The following is a 16,597-nucleotide window of genomic DNA, read 5'->3' on the forward strand; positions in this document are numbered from 1 at the left end:
ACCTTCTGTAGTTACACTTAAATTGTAAGGAGGAATTCTACCTACAGCAATACAGGTGAGGAGAAAGTCTGTGTGTCCTCCAGCCCCATAAACGAGAGCAGTATACACCCCAAGTAACTGAAAGTTCTTGAGCTGCCTTTTGACTTATACCACAAGTTCTCAGTTTTATGTGAACCAAAGTTTATGCATTCCTTGTTCGTGTTCTCACATTATTTCAGTTATCATCTAAAGAATCTTTCTGGGATATAAACTGCCTAGGTATTACAGCAGGTGCACTGAGGGCAAAACAGCGAAGTATTCAGCCAGAGAAGCAGGAAGTTTGCAGAGGAAGGCTGGGACATCAGAAATCAATACTTATTCAGGCCTTTAGTATTTGGCATTTTGTACTCTTCTGGTGTCTTCAGGAAGAGTAAAATTATTTTAGGCCTTGCAGACAGAGGCCTGAATCAATTTTCATCCATTTTACAAAACTTGGTGTTCTGCCAGAGCCTCCATCCAACAGCTCTTGTTTAATCAGAAAAGCAGTTCAATATATGCTTAACTTGGAAGCCAAATGGTTATGTGCACACATACTATTAAGTATATACAGCTGTAATTAAATCGCCAGCTTTTCAGAAGTGCTCAATATAGATCATCTCCAGCTGACAAAGACAGCAAATAACCCTCAGAGCAGTTTCTCTTCTGGGCGTATTCCAATATCCTCTGCCGTGACATAACACAGGTACCATCTGGCACACCAGGTTCCAGATTTAATTTCTGTCCTCTAGAAGGTCTCTTTTCCATTTTACAAAGAGAAAAACAGTATGTTCTGCCTGCTATTAGTGATTAGGTCAACACATTTATGTATTTTCTTGCATAATAGAAGTACATTTATGCTTCACAACATCCAGACTTAACTATCTCAAAACACAGGTAGACTTCACTACAACAACATGTAATTATTTTGCACACATTAAAGCAGTACTAAGTTTTATGCTATCCTTTCCCTCACCCAACTAAAAGGCTCATCTCCACAAAGAAAAACATTGTATTAGTGATGGTCTAAAAAACAAAATAAGCAGTCTGCAGCAAAAAGTCTTAAGGTTCCCAGTACAGTTCAGCACTGAACAGCAAGCCTGCATAGAATTGTAACAGCACACGATTTTGCCCACACATGCAGTACCAAATATTTAATGTCATCTTTATGCCCAATTTTAAAAGGAAGCACTTTTCAAGTGCATACACTATGATACGGCAAATATTACTGAAAAGAAAAATATTGAGTCTGATTCTTCTTCCATTTGTATTTCACAAATTCGTAATTCAAAAAAATCCATGGAGTTAAACTGGTAAAAATGGGTCTTAGGTGAGAAGAGACTCAGCTCAGTTCCGGTTTCAGAACTGTCATTGGGTCTTTCGCATCTTTGACCACTAGGTCACTTCTTTTTGGAGAGCTAGCCTGCTAAACATAGCTGTGTGTAAGGAAGGAACAAAAGTTATGGTAAACTATCTTTGTGCAAATGGTGGAGCCAATAAGAGGGCTTTCCTGACTGTGATTCAAGAGTCCCTCTGAATGCCTCTGCAGCATTCTCTTGAAGCTCCAGCAGTTTGTTTTAAAACTTTGAGACTCATTTTCATTTCCGTTTGTATACCTGTTTCTAACCACACACCCTGCTGAGCAAAAACCACTAAGTGAATACTAAATAAAGTGGAATGGGTGTGTTTCAGTTAGTCAATTTACCTTAAAGAAAGCGGCAAAATACTGCATAAGCCTTAGCTTTGTTTCACTGCAGCAAAATACAAATAACCCACTGGTTACATGCTTTTCCTCCTGTAAATACCCTTATTGCACTAAGATGTTTTAATAAATATTCTCTGAAACAAACAAGGAAGCAGGAGTTGAATATACTCTTCCAGTGTTTAACTACAAGAGTAGAAGCACAAAGACATTTAGGGCTAAATATTTTATTACCTATGTAGTAACACAAAGCCACTAAAAACTACAGTTACAAAAGTTCCATTGCATATGTGAGACTCAGAACACACAAGGGTGAGAACATCCTAACCTAGGCCCATCAGCCACTCTATTGCACAATCCAATTTGTGGCTCCCTTTAACCTGTGATTTAGAAATAACTGAAGTATCACTTGTTCCTAGAATAGTTGAAAGAATCAAAGTACTCAAAAGCCAATAAGCAAGGCTTTAAGAGCAAACTGCCTGCTTTTCACCAGGTCCCGATGTTCACCAAGCCTGTGGTAAATACACTTAACAGGAAGAGTATGTTCCATAGACAAGATCGTTGTATTGAGACTTTCCCAGTCATGAGTGCAATGGTAAGGCAACAGGAAGAATGCCAAGGATGTCTTAACTGAACTGAATTTTGCAATAAAGAAAAGTCAGTTTTTCTAGGTCTAGAAGGCCGTTATTTCATCAGCATTGTCTTCATTTCATAAGCAGGTTCCAACTCTATCACCTAGTGCACAATGTGAAATGAATCAGAAGTGAATCACAGAGATCATGTGATCAGTGACTAAGCTATTAGGAACATGAATAACTTATTGTAAACTCCCTAAAGTCTCCCAGTGGTTATCAAAAAGTAGCACCAAAAACAATGCAATGCAAGAAAGCATCAAGCAATTGCTAGGCAGTCCTATTAAGTGCAAAGCTGAAAGTCATGGGTTGCTATACTGATGTGCTGCATAGAATTCTTCAGGATTTCTGCAAAGTGCTTTTTTTCTGGTGGCTTAAAGAAGATATTGTGGGGATGGCATTATAAACATCTGCAAAGATTATTAAAGCAGCATGTGATTTGAAAATTGGGGGAACTGATGTTCTTAAAGTCTTAAGGTCTCAAAGACCTTGACGAAATACAGGGACATGTATGAAATATGGAGGTCCATGTTGGAGTACATGCTAGGGTTTAGTGATTGAACTGAAACAGCCATAAGTCAATGTCTCTGCCCCACATGTGAGGTGCAGCACTACGGGATAAGCTTAGAATGGGTAGAAGCAACCAAAATTGAATGAAATATTTCATGAGTATTTCATGGATACTTCCTGGAACTTCCCTTCACAAATAGGAAACACTGTTCCCCTTCAGCTTAACTTACACAACACATAGTAGTCTTCTTACTACAGGCTTATTACTGCCGTGTTGGAATTTGGTACCCTGTAACAGAGGTAGTCATTTAACTCTCTTCATTAAATTAATCACATTTGGTCAGAATCAGATGCATAAGGAGCCACCATCCTGCTCATCAGTTATGACACTATCATTGAGGGTCAGCAAGCAGATTCAACTTAAACTAGGGTGTTTACTTTTTGAGTTGGAAATAGCCTTCATTTTTTAATAACAGATGAAAGCTCAGTTGATGGCAGAAATCAGGGCTAAGAGCTAGTACTCCATTCCCCTGCTCCAATGCAGAATCAGCTTTCTCGAAGCCAGTATACTTCAGAATCAGTTTAATTTGTTGTTAAAATTCTACAGTGACGAGTTTTTCACAGCCTCTGTAGGTGACTTATTCCAGCACTTGAGCATCTCCATCATTAGAGAGTTCTCCTTACAGTCTAATCAAAGACTTCAGGCAACTTAAGCCCATTATGCCCGACCTCCAGCAGACAGAAAAAAAAAAAAACAAACACAAAAAAAAAAATATATTTTCTCTATTTAAGGATTGCTTCCCTCATCTCTCTTCTGAGCTAGGAAACACCAAATTTGTCAATTTTTTTCTTCAGAAGCTGGGTTTTCTAGATCTCTGGTCAACTTTGATGTCCTTTTCTGAACCCTTTGCAGCTTGCACCTTTATGAAGCAAACCTGAATATAGTACTCCAGAGGAGGTCTTAGCATCAGAGTTAGAATAGTATTTTTAATATCCTGTACATAATACCTTTATATATAACTTTTTTTATATGTAAATGTAAACATATAATATATATATGTAAAAAAAAAAATTAAGCACACACATCCCTCTCTGCATGCACTTATCTCCTTAGAGTTCCTGCAGTGGTACAGTATCATTAAACCATTTTTAGTTTTAAAATATATCTTCACATTGAGATCCTTTTTTGCAGAAGTGCTGTCTATCAAGGACTTTACCATACTGTTTTTTACAATAGATTACCCTAAGTGTAGAACTTCGTACTTCTCCTTAGTGAATTTTTCTGTATTTCAGACCATTATTTTAAGTATTTAATATCTTTCAGAAATAACATAACTTAATTACAATGTCCTTACAAAGATGACACACTAATTAGGTAAAAGAATTATTGTTGTAATTTTAGCTGCAGCAGAAAGCAGGTGAAGTCTTGAACTCTCCAGCTTACATTTAATTCTATACAGGATGGTGATGTCCCCCCTCATGCAACAAGAATGCTATAATGTTTAGCAGACAGCACCAAAACACTCAGGGAATTGAGCTAAAGTGTTTTTGGGGGTTTTTTGTTTTGTTTTTTTTAAATTGGCTTATTGTCCATACATGCTTGTAACTATTAAGTGAGTCATACATAAATTTATTTACACAAGTAATTGGTCATAGGAGGAAAAACTCCAAAATTAAAATGAGAACAAATCACTATTTTCCAGAGAGGAAAGAATCATACTATTTTGTGATCAATCCTGCACCAACAGAACCCTAAACAAGCCAAGTAAACACAGATATTAGAAGAAACCCTATAAACCTGATGTTTCTCCAAATCTACTTCCCTCTTCAAACTTCCTACAGAATGGGGGGAGGGGGGAACCCACTGCTGTTCCTCCAAATACTCATTAACAATGCAGATATATCCAAGACACAAGTGAGTCTAATATGCATCCAAAAAGGATAATAAGACTGTACTGTGTGAGGGTAGGGAACATTAGGGGAAAAAAAACTCAAGGGAAAGCCATTACCCTCTCTCAGAAACAGCTTTTGGAAAGCTACATCTTGCAGAAAGAGCTCTGGGTGGGTAATTCTTTGAAATGAAAACAAGAAGATAAAAGCTCTTGTCAAGGGGAAATGGGATGATTTTGAGAAATTAAAATGTACTTCGAGAGAAACCAAATGAAATGTGGGTGGAAAGCATTCCATTAGCCTTGAAAATTCAGATCAAGTACACAGAACAAGATAAAAAGTTAACACCCCCCCCGATACATTGTTCTACAGCATGTTTAAAATATTGATTTTAGCAAATTTAGATGAGAACTTTTTAATCAAACAGTCTTTTTCTCCAAAGCCCACAAAACATAATTTGAGCGTTCAAGATTTTTTCAAAGCTTTAAATCATGATACTGGAGCCATGTGCAGCTTTTGAGCTGCAGGCAACTCCTGAATAATTCAAGGTAATGCCTGGCAACACAACTGTGCTGGCATAAGCACTGATGGATAAGACAAATGAGACTCCCAGAACAGAATCAGAAACTTCTGAGGTCTGTATCACTATTTGACCACTGCATGCTTAGCACTTACTCATCCCGCAACTGCAGTGTTTTATAATAAGCTTCTCTCTAACTGCATGATTGATCCTGGGGCAGCCAGTCATCAGATCCAAGGAAGCACGAAGTCAGCCCCATCCGAAGGTTCAACTGTAATTGACTAGCAGACACCAAGCTGCTTTCCTCTCAGGGACTTGAAGACATTGCAGATTGCTTAGATCCCAGTTCCCGGCCTTGATTTTCATTACTGATGCATGCTCCAATTCTACTCCTGCTCTAGTATTTCTGACTTACTGTTTCAGGTTTCCCTCCCTTACATACCTCAGCTTCCTCGTCTTTGCTCTAACTTCTAGATGTATTTCTGGAATTAGTGTTTACAGACTCTCTGGCAAACTAGCTTCTAACCCAGCAGTTGGGGCATGCCTTCTCACACTGTCCCACCAGCGAGTAGGCTGGGGGTGGGCAAGAAGCTGGGAGGGGACACAGCCAGGACAGCTGACCCCAACTGACCAAAGGGATACTCCTTACCATATCATGTCATGCTCAGCAATAAAAACTGCGTGGAAATTTGCCAGGGCTGCTGTTGCTCAGGGACTGGCTGGGCATCAGTCAGCTGATGATGAGCAATTAGGGTTTTTCACATCACATGTTTTTCTTAGTTTTGTTTGGGTTTTTTGGTTGTTTTGGGTTTTTTTTAACTTATTAAACTGTCTTTATCTCATCCCATGAGCCTTCTCACTTTTACCCTTGCAATTCTCTCCCCCATCCCACGGGGGGGGGGTGGGAACACGACACGTAAGCAAGCAGCTGTGTGGTGCTTTGCTGATGGCCGGGCTTAAACCACAACAGTTCATCCTTAGACTGAAACATCTCTTGTCCACCATGGACCAAAAGAACCAAAGTTTCAAAAAAACCCCACAGCTTCACTCCAAACTTAAAACATACCTAATCACCAGGTAGTACTATCAAGTATCTGCATGCAGAAGCAGCTCCCCAATTGCTGATTCAAGCTAGCTGCAATATGCCAAATTTTCATCAGAGTAACATTCCCACGTGTGTTCAAGTGTAAGCTTTATTGGGCCCATTGTATCCGTTGGCCTAGCACAGAGCAAGTGTCTAACGCCTCCTAAGTACTATTGCAGGGCATTTCTTAATATTACTAATAAAGGTATCTGATAATTTTCTATGTTATTCAACCTAAACAAGTACTTTTTTTTTTTTTAATGTATACTTCTAAAAGAGTAACACTACATACTGGAGATCGACATTAAATATAACTGGTTCTCCTGGAGGAAGAGAGAAGACAATCTCGCCCATACTCAAGGTGAATATTTTGAAGGTGAATCTTCTTCCAAAAAAATGTAAAGGTTAAAATAGAAAAGAAGCTCTTGACATCTCACACTATTGTTCTTTACCAGAGGAGTTCCGTATTTCAAAAGAAAGATGTTATGGCATATCTCTAAGTGATCTTTCACCACAATATAGGTGGCACAAGGCACTGAATTTTTCTTAACGTGACCTCTATATACATTTGAGTATTAAAACTGCATTTTTGGGGGATTCCTAAAGTCATCTCCAATGCAAGTGTAATCTTAACAGCTCCCAGCAGGTACTCTCTTACCTTTGCCTTTTGCCAGCTTTTGCACTTGCACCTTCTTACCTCAGTAATGGGGGAAAAAAGCGGTATCATGTTTAGAAAGTTATCTTAGCTTTTAATCTCCAGCCTGTCCTGTATAACAGAAAGATCTACTGAACTACATAACAGTCTAAGGGAAGCCCCTTCTTTTTCAGACTTTTAAAAAAGCAATGCAAAAATATGTCTTTACACTTGGTGATACACAGCAAAACACTGAAAGGCTTCACACTAAAGCACACGCAAACAAAACCAAATAACGTAGAAAGTAAAACGCATGGGCAAGCCTAAAGATGTAGTGACATTTCTTGCTTCAACTTCATACCTAGATTGAGGAGAAGAAAGAATTAAATTCGTACAACATTCTTGGGAGAATGTATTATTTTCTACTGCTACCTAAGCTTTTTTGCATTGCTAAATAAAAGTTATATTGTTTTTTCTGAAGTTCTAAGTAGAAGTATGAAGATAGAATTTTCTGTCATATCCTTGTGGTAAATATAAGTAAATGGGAGACTGCTTTATAAAGCAAGCACCCTAAGTTTTCTTCATTTTCTTTTATGACTTATTTCTTGACTTTGGAAAATTATATTGAAAAGACTGAAGTCAAATTAGATAAATAGAATTTTAAAATACATATAAAGATATCTAAAGATTCTTTTCTTTGGGAAAATTTTTTCCACAGACATCAGGTTAAAAAAGAAATCTATTTTCATTTTGGTACAATCACAATTAACTTTAATAGTTAGCTAAACAGCACTTAGTATTCTCCAGAGCAGTAACTACTCTTCTGTTCCCACAATGTCATGCATTCTACAGAGCAGTAATGACTCTTCTGTTCCCACAATGTCATTAATTGATCATTAACATAGTTTCTGTTGCCAAGCAATACTAAAGTTTCTGCACTGTATTTGACCAAATCGCACCCAGACTACCTAACACACAATGATCAACAACATTTTAATACAGAACAATACTGTGAACAAACTTTAACTACTTTTGGGGGGACTGGAGACCCCAACATGCAGCCTGGCTTCAGGGGCGAGGGGTGGAACCCCGCAAGTTTGTGGAGCATGAGATAAAACCAAATCACTGTTCAGGCAAACCTAACAGAAGAAAGTAAACGACCAAAGTTGCCTTCTGTGGATGTGCATATGCCTTGAAAAACGTAACTGCTTTTGAGTCAGAATTCTATGTTAGAATTCTGACATGTGGTAAATTTGGTAAAAGGATAAACTCGGTACTTGAACTGTGATTGTTTTACTAGCTATTGTATGTTTTAACTAGACTGGAAGAATGTACTTACGTTAAAGAGTAGAGTGGGTTTTTCTAGATAACTGAAAGGGGAAAAACCAGATAAAACTTTAAAATTTTCTATATTTTAGAGGAGACGGCTATGGTTCTCCTGATGAGTGAACTCTAATTTGCCTGTTTCATTGTTTATAAAATGGATGCTCTACTTACCTGGCTATCAAAGAATTCTTAAGACTCAATATATTTTTGCATGATATTGATACAAAAGTGAGCTATAAAAACATCACCAGTTCATAGAACTAGACAGCTCTGCTAATGTAGTTATTTTTTATTCTAGAAAATGTTAATTATTATTAACTTGTACAGTTTTAGGCAGCTAGCACCTAAGAGGCAACCAGCACCAGCACCTTTACCAGATTTCTGATTTCTATCAAAACAATTCTGTGGCATCTTTCATCCAGATCAGTCTGGAAGCGATTTCCAGAATTTCTAAGGTTTGTTTACATACATCTCACTTTATCACACATTGAGGCAACAAGCTAGTTTAGCACTGATCAGACATTGCAGAACTTACATCACAACCTACTCTTAGGCCTAGCTGTGTAAGAGTATTATGACCGTTGGAAGTTGCAAATTGCACTAGGTTCACACAAATTCTATTACGAGCATTGCTAATCTTTGAGACTATGATTTTTAACTTCTTTGAAAAGTAGTAGCCATGGGTTTAAATCTTATTTTAAATTTTTTTTCATATTGAAGATTGACATAGCGGTATACACAACTAACTCCACTGCAAACAGTTTATCGTGGCTGAGCTTCCATATAGAATTATGCTACATGCTCTGGGAAATATTTCAGTTGCTTTCCTAAAGCCCTTTACTTACATTTCTCTTAAGAAACCAGACACAGGGACACTGAGTGGTGACATGCATTTACAGATGATGTTTCATGATTTCTCGTGTCCATTGAGCACACTCTTCTCATCTAGCAGTAACCGAAGTGCCCGAATTGTAGGATAAGCATAGGTCTTTCTGTGTGCTACAGTACACATGCTTCCAGTACTCAAATGTAAGAGGCGAATGAGTAAGACCTCGCACTCAAAGGTTAAGGACAGAAATACCTTCATAATATAAAAATTCTGAGATATTAGGGATTTCTCAGCTCTTAAATGACTATCATTGTATCAATTATGACTTTCAAGTGCACTCTTGGAATTGTTTGTTAGGTAGTTCTAAGTAAGATTTCAGGACTTTACTGCAGACAAAGCAGGGAGCTAGCAAATTGACACTATGCTGAAGATATATTTTGTCCCGATTGCAACAGAGTTTTTAAACACTTCTAAAAACAATTTAAACAAATGTTTTGTGTGGGCAAGGAAAAGGCCCTCTGACCCTATGTGGTCTATAAGATTGAATGCATGTTAAAATAGTTCATCGAATCTTTTAAAGGTGTATTTGTTTAAAAAAATAAGCACACTTAAACCTTACTCAAGATTAAAAAGAAAGGTACATTTATAAGATAAAGATAGACACTTACAGTAAAAGGAAAGAAACAGGGACCTCTTACCATGCACAAACAGAAAAAAAAAAAAATATCTGCTAGGATAGAAACTGACTTGCTAACACATAGTCAGAAAATCAAGTTCACACTACCATGAGGATACCTAGGGTGAAAAGTGTTATGAACAATTATTATTTCATTTTTATAATTAGCAGATAGACAGTTAACAAATTAAGATATCCAGCGAAGCTGATATATTTTTCCTCTCTAATCTGTAACACCTTCTGGACTAAATATATGTTAACATGCATTTATGCAGTCTCACAAAGATTACTATAAGAAGAACTAGCAAAAAGTAGGGCTGTACTACTAAGCATTTGCTTCCTGTGTTCTACTGAACTCTCAGCATTAAATATGGCTGTGGACCAGCAAACTAGACTCTGCTCTGTTGGTTTCAACAACAAAGCTGATAGAATAAATGTCTATACAACTATCAACAAAGTAGGAGGCAAAGCCATATTGACTTTCAGAGAACTGCCTGCCAGTCAAAAGTACATTCTTTTCCAGGCATTTTGTATACTACACAATGGAAAAACATGGATGCAGGGGGTTAAAGTCACTGACCTACTTACAATTCCACTCCAGAATCACAATCAGTAATGAAGATTTCCTCCGGAATAAATTATCCCCCTCCTGAAGCTGTCATAGTCCAAGCCAAGATCTATTAATTACTTCTTTGCTTCCCCGAACTCACAACTTCAGCCATCTCGTTGCCAATTAAACATCTACCTTTAATTTTCTCTTTATGACCGTTCTGTTCAGAATTAACCTCTCTGACGGAGAGGTTTCACTGAATCTAACCTTTCTACAGCCTCTGTATTTTCTAGTCTTTCCAATCATTTTATCCTACCTCCTGTTCTTCCTCTCTGTGCACTCTCCTCCCTTCTTTGATCTCTCTTTTCCTCCACTTCCCTATTATGACTTCTCTTTCTTCCCACCCGATCACTTTTTCAACTTTAAAAGTTATTGTCAGCTCCACTTACATGCTACACTTCCCCTTCTTTTCTAAGGCAATCACATGTGATGCATTTACTTGGCACTCTACAACTCTTCTTGTCAATCCAGATCATAGCAGTAACAGCATCCTGTAGCTACTTATAGTGTTGAGAGATCTTCCAAGTCATGTAGAACATGTTTTGAATCACTGTCCTATATAACCAAATATCTTCTCTTTAAACTGATGAGAGCCATTTCAAATCTCTACAAATCTCCTAATCTCAGGACCAATATTCATTTCTAAGACACTTCCTGCCTTCAACCTCTCATCATGCTATTTTTCCTGAACTCTTGCCCTAGCTTACATCCTGGCTTTTCTGTTGCCTTGACTTTTGGCAATTCATTTGCAGGATGATTCATCTTACTCATCTTGATGCAACCTTTCATGGGACTTGAAGAAACCTCTACTTTCAGCATCTGCTTCTCATCATGCTATTGAATAAACACTGGTGTAATGCTGATCTCTCAGATGTAGTGATCATATACATGACTTCACACTACCTCATACGACCCTCACTGTTTCTGTCTCTAAAGCACATGCCTATCATTCATGAGTTAAAGCTAAGACAACCAAATTTGAGAGGTGAAAGAGTGCACACTAATCCTCCCAAAGTAGATGTTTCAGTTAATTTCATTAAATAAGCTTTTAGTCTTTTCTTTAAAAAAAAAAAAAAGAAAGAAAACAAAAGGCCTCTTAACTCTTTACTTTTGGAATTAGCAGGTATAACACCACCATTGTAATTCACACTATTCTGTCCACATTCTAGCGTCATCTTCTACCCAGCACTTTTGTAGACCCACAGGCAGTATTACTAACTTCAAGATCCAATCTTTGTTCCTCACCTCCTTAGCATAGGTTTTGGATTAACTTAGCTCTCTGGACAAAACTTGTCTTTCTACAAAACATCCTGGCATCCATTTACAACACTGTGGCAAAGCTTAGGCTCCTCACTCTTAACTTCAACTTCGCATATCCCCCTTTCTCATTTTTTCCCCCTACCCACACTGTAAGATAAATAACTTATACTTGTGTTCTTCACAGTTCTAAGTGTGTATTAACTCTTAATACCTTCTTGGTTAGACCTTCTTGCGATACTCTCTGCATATATGGCAAAAGGCTGCCAACTTCCCCTTACACACCATTGTTGACAGCAGCCTCTCTTACACATTATTTGCTTTTTCCAAACTTGTATAATTGAGTCCAGGAACATAAATTCAGCTGCATACTTTATATAGGAATTGTATTTGTAATTGTACGTGTAATATTAGCAAGCGCAGTATATTATTAACATGATGCAGTATATATTCTGAAATGTGACGCATCATCCTCTATCTACTGTGTATTGTTCTCCTTAACCCTAGGCAGCAAATGAATCAAGGGCCTTTTCCAGAAAGTAAACTTAAAATATACAAAGGAAATCTGTGCTTATGTCTTGGGGGTTTCTGTATTTTTAATACTGAAATAAAACTTGCTCAGATCACAATAATGAATTTCTAGAATAATATACAAAATATTATAGGTCAGCATATCTGAGACTAAAGATACAACCTCAGTCTGAATAGAACTATTAGAGTACAGGGTAATAGCTTTACTTTAGTAATATGCATGGGAAGAAACGTGCTCAATCACTCAGTTTACTCAGCAACTATGCTTGTTTTCCACCATTTTTCTCCCTACCCCCACCCCTCCTCAAACTCCCAGATTAAAGTTTTTCCCACCTCTTCCTTTATTGGCACGACAATGTGAATAAATTTTGCACAGTGTTTTTGTTGGTACCCACAAGAACCTTCTTTAAGGAACTTCATTATGTAGGTTATCTAGAGTTGTAACAGTTGCACTTTACAATTTATTTAAATACCCTACTGGGAAATTTCAACATAGCTTAAGACCATGCATAATATCATAGAAGATGTTCAAATACAGACACTACTATGAATTGTTCAATGAAGAGTCTAAATTTCTGCAGCACACATCATAATTCTAGCAGTCCTTAGTGAGTTTAAGATTATGTTTGCAGATGCACTACAATTCACTTTGCTAGAACTACGTATCACTTGTCAAGGTTCAAGAAAACCCAATTTAGTGAACTATGGTAAATTTTCTAACTGAAGTATGAAACGCTTTAGAAAGATTCACAGGCATATATAGCTAAATGGACAGGTACACTTGCTTTTCTTTGTCACCTTAGTGCTTATAATATATGGATGCCCAGGAATCTGAGAACACGTAAGTGTATGCTGATATACACAAAGTATTAAAAAAAGTATTAAAATAATTAAGCCAACAATAATCTCCCATTCAGGGTTTCACCCACACCACTTGAAATCAATCACCATAGTAATTTTACTAGGCTTTATAATGTTACGTTTATAATACCTTTTTTTCATAAAAATGTGGACACATTAATATTGGTCAAGTAGTCACAATATTAAAACTGTATGAAGGTCTTACACGCACTTTAGATGTCTTATGTCACTCCCAGTGAACCAAAACTTCTAAAAATATGAATCGACATTTGTATAGGAATTAAGGCTTTATAGCAGTTCAGTGGATACATTCTTTACAATAATTAAATGAAGGAGAAAAGAAGCCAAAAAGAAACAAACCGCCACTGAGAATTACATGTTTCATCAACTTTTCTCAGACATGCATTTCTCTGCACATACTGATTAGAAGGCTTTAAAGTAAAAAAAAAAAAAAAAAAAAAGCATTTCCAATGAATGTGAAAGATTAGTCATTGTTTGTACAGTATTTATGTGCTGTATCACTAGATCAGTACTATGTGTTACTATTTAACTATATAGATTAATTATTTTAGACCTTAGTGGGTGTTCAAGTACATTTATTTTCTAAGGACTACTCTGCAACTAAGACTTTGCCACATACGCTTTGGAAACAGCTCATAGCACTGAAAGACACAGCATTAACGCACAGATGCACAACTTACAAGCAAATTATTCAGAATCATTTTGAGTGCCTTCAATACTAACATATTTTAATAATACAAAAAATAAACACATTTACTAATGAAAAAGTTGGAAAAGGAAACTAGGGATATAGGGCTCAGGCAACAGTCATGCTTGTCCATGTATTACAATTCTTATTGTAAAAAGACAAATGGACAACTGATAGGCTCAAAAAAGTATACAGTTATGATTTTTGTTTGGATTCTTTCCCTTTTGTAGAGAAGCAACTTTAAATCTATACTGACAATGCAAGAAGCAATCCAATGTTACTTCACCTAGTTTAAAAATAGCCTTGCTCATTTCAAAATGTTTAGTATAAACACATTGTTTACGCACATTATGAGAATATTACTGCAATATGCAAAATTTAATGATCACTTGCTAAAGTTTACCAAATTGGTACTTGAAGGAACAACAAAAACCACACATAAAAATATAGATGACTGGCGTTTTCTTATTCTCTCAAGAAAAAGCAGTAGTCACACTATCTCTTAGCATATATTACACTCATATGCATAAACAGATCCACAAACCTACAAAAGTACGCGGTTACCTACAGTACAGAAAATTCTCAGTTACGCCTTTCTACTCCACTAATAAATCAATGTCATTCACTAGTAAGTCACCTAAACGTAGCCAGGACAGAAACAAATTAATACGATTCTAAAAACATCCAGACACTCACCAAAAGACTGAATGCAGGTTTCAAGAAGATCTTCCAAAGTGGCCCCTTTGGCTAAGTGCCCCAATGGCACCATCGTGGCCTGGGTAAGATTTGAGAGGCTGGGACAATGACTGATCTGCTTCAGCTCAAGTGCTGATTCAGGGGCAGTGCTGCATGCTTGGGCAGGTTGCCTAAAAGAAAGCACAATAGTGAAATAAATACAAGAAGATTGAGTGGTAAGTTTTACACTGCGTGGGAAAGGAGGAGAGATTTAAAGGACAATTAACTCCCTGTAGCTATGGTGCTGAAAGACATAACCCTCCCACTTAATACGTACACCAAAGAGACTGCTCAGTAAGTGACTTTTTTTTTTTCTGCTAAATGTGGATTGTAGAGCATACGGTTATAGAGCTCCTCGAATAATCTGCCAAGGTTACCAGAAGTCTTGTTTCTTTGTTGGGGAGTTATGTTTACATTACGATTTCAGCACAAGCATAAAAAACTCTCAAACTATGTAACAGGACTATTGTTAAGCACTAATCTATCACCACATATTTGTGTGCCCACCAAAAGTAAAGGAGAAAAAAATTATAATTAAATATTACACACATTGGAAAATGCCAGACTAGCTTTATTAGTTTCATTTGGAAAATCACTATTAAGTAAACAAAATGTCAGTGCAACTTTACAGTGGAGTATTTCATAATTAAAAAAAAAAAAAGATTAATTTGCATCCATTCTATACTATAATTTCCTATTAAGTTATTTTAAAATTGCATACATGACTAAATTAATGTCTTTAATAATAAAGATAAAAGAGACCAAAATAAAGCACGTACCTAGTTTTAGGCTTGTATTTTGATCATATAATATCTTAGATGTCAAGAATGTGTATGTTTACAGATAATATTAAAGGCTGTTCATTGTCTGCATACAAGTTCATAATTCTGTATAAAATAGTAAATAGGCACATTATTATATCAAAGAAAAGCACTGAAACATTTTTGCCTGCAAATAACAGGAACCACTTCAAAATCTGATTTGATAGTATAACCATACAGTTCACAAAAAGGCAACAACCACTGCTGTTTCAACAAAACTTGGGTCTATCTCAGGGACAATTTACACTCCACAGTCTTCCTAAACAAGTGACTCCAGCATCTTTAAGATGCTATCTTAAGCTTTCATACAACTTTTCTTGGAACACTATGCAAGACTTTATTAATAAACTGACAGTCCCGGGAAGAAAAGGCATAGAAACTTATCCAGTGTGCATATTACATACAGGTAGGGAAGGTAAAGACACAAACAGGCACTCCTGAATGAAGTTGGAAATATGCACGCCTTGCGAAGACAGACTGGACCCTACCTCATCGCAGTGAATTTCAAGCCTTACCTTAAATTTGTCTCATTTGAATGCTGGGAAAGCCACAAAGCTGCACGTGATGTCACTTACAACCCAACGCTGACCCCAGGCCTCCAGAGTTTCAAAGTCAGGAAAATACAGGCCTGACCCTGCAGAAGTAGTGACCATCACTCTGCTCCTCCGTAGTTAAGCTGACAGTGGCTATGTTCTCCTCCCTTCCCCCTTTCTCTAAATTTCCCTCTTAGCTTTGTGATCTGACTTCCTGTTCTCATATAAAAAGAGCAAGGGCCTGATCAGCTTTCAGGGTTTTCTTTTTACAAGCTTAAACCCTTCTTCTAACTTCATTCCAGCATCTCTTGAACACAGGGCAGAGGATCCTAGCAATGCAGTAGTAATAAAGTAGGAGTTACAGCAGAAGAAATTTTAGGCCTTGGCAACAGAGTGTAGAAAAACTAAACTGTCCACACCCCCAAAAAGTTTACAATAACACTGTGGCCGACTTGGCAACACTGGCCAGGCAAAACTCAGCCGGTGACACATCTGAAACTAACCATTCATTAGAACAGATCCCCTTGCAGCAGTTACTTGACACGAAAAATAGATTAAAAGCTGTGCTGGGGGGCGGCAGGAGGCGAGCCCCCCGCGTTTCCACTGCACGCTACTTGGCGGTGGGGAAGACACCACAAACCGGTGACCATCAGCTCGTGAACTGAACCCGGGGCAGGCGGCGCTCCCCCGGCGAGGAGGGCACAGCCGCTCGCTCGGCGCCC

General features: G+C 37.4%; 1 protein-coding gene across 1 annotated transcript in view; it reads right to left on the reverse strand.

Annotated features, from left to right (window-relative positions):
* The window catches only part of RASGRP1 (RAS guanyl releasing protein 1 (calcium and DAG-regulated)), a gene marked incomplete at its 5' end in the record, with an annotated part of 38,993 nt that extends 24,341 nt beyond the window's left edge, over positions 1-14,652 (reverse strand). The window contains one exon of the mRNA XM_009578674.1: positions 14,483-14,652. Coding sequence (XP_009576969.1) covers positions 14,483-14,652 — 170 coding nt within the window. The remainder of the gene's footprint in view (positions 1-14,482) is intronic.
* Between the last annotated feature and the right edge of the window lie 1,945 nt (positions 14,653-16,597).

Source organism: Fulmarus glacialis, unplaced genomic scaffold (assembly GCF_000690835.1).
Source record: "Fulmarus glacialis isolate BGI_N327 unplaced genomic scaffold, ASM69083v1 scaffold4355, whole genome shotgun sequence".
In the NCBI taxonomy this organism is placed as follows: Eukaryota; Metazoa; Chordata; class Aves; order Procellariiformes; family Procellariidae; genus Fulmarus; species Fulmarus glacialis.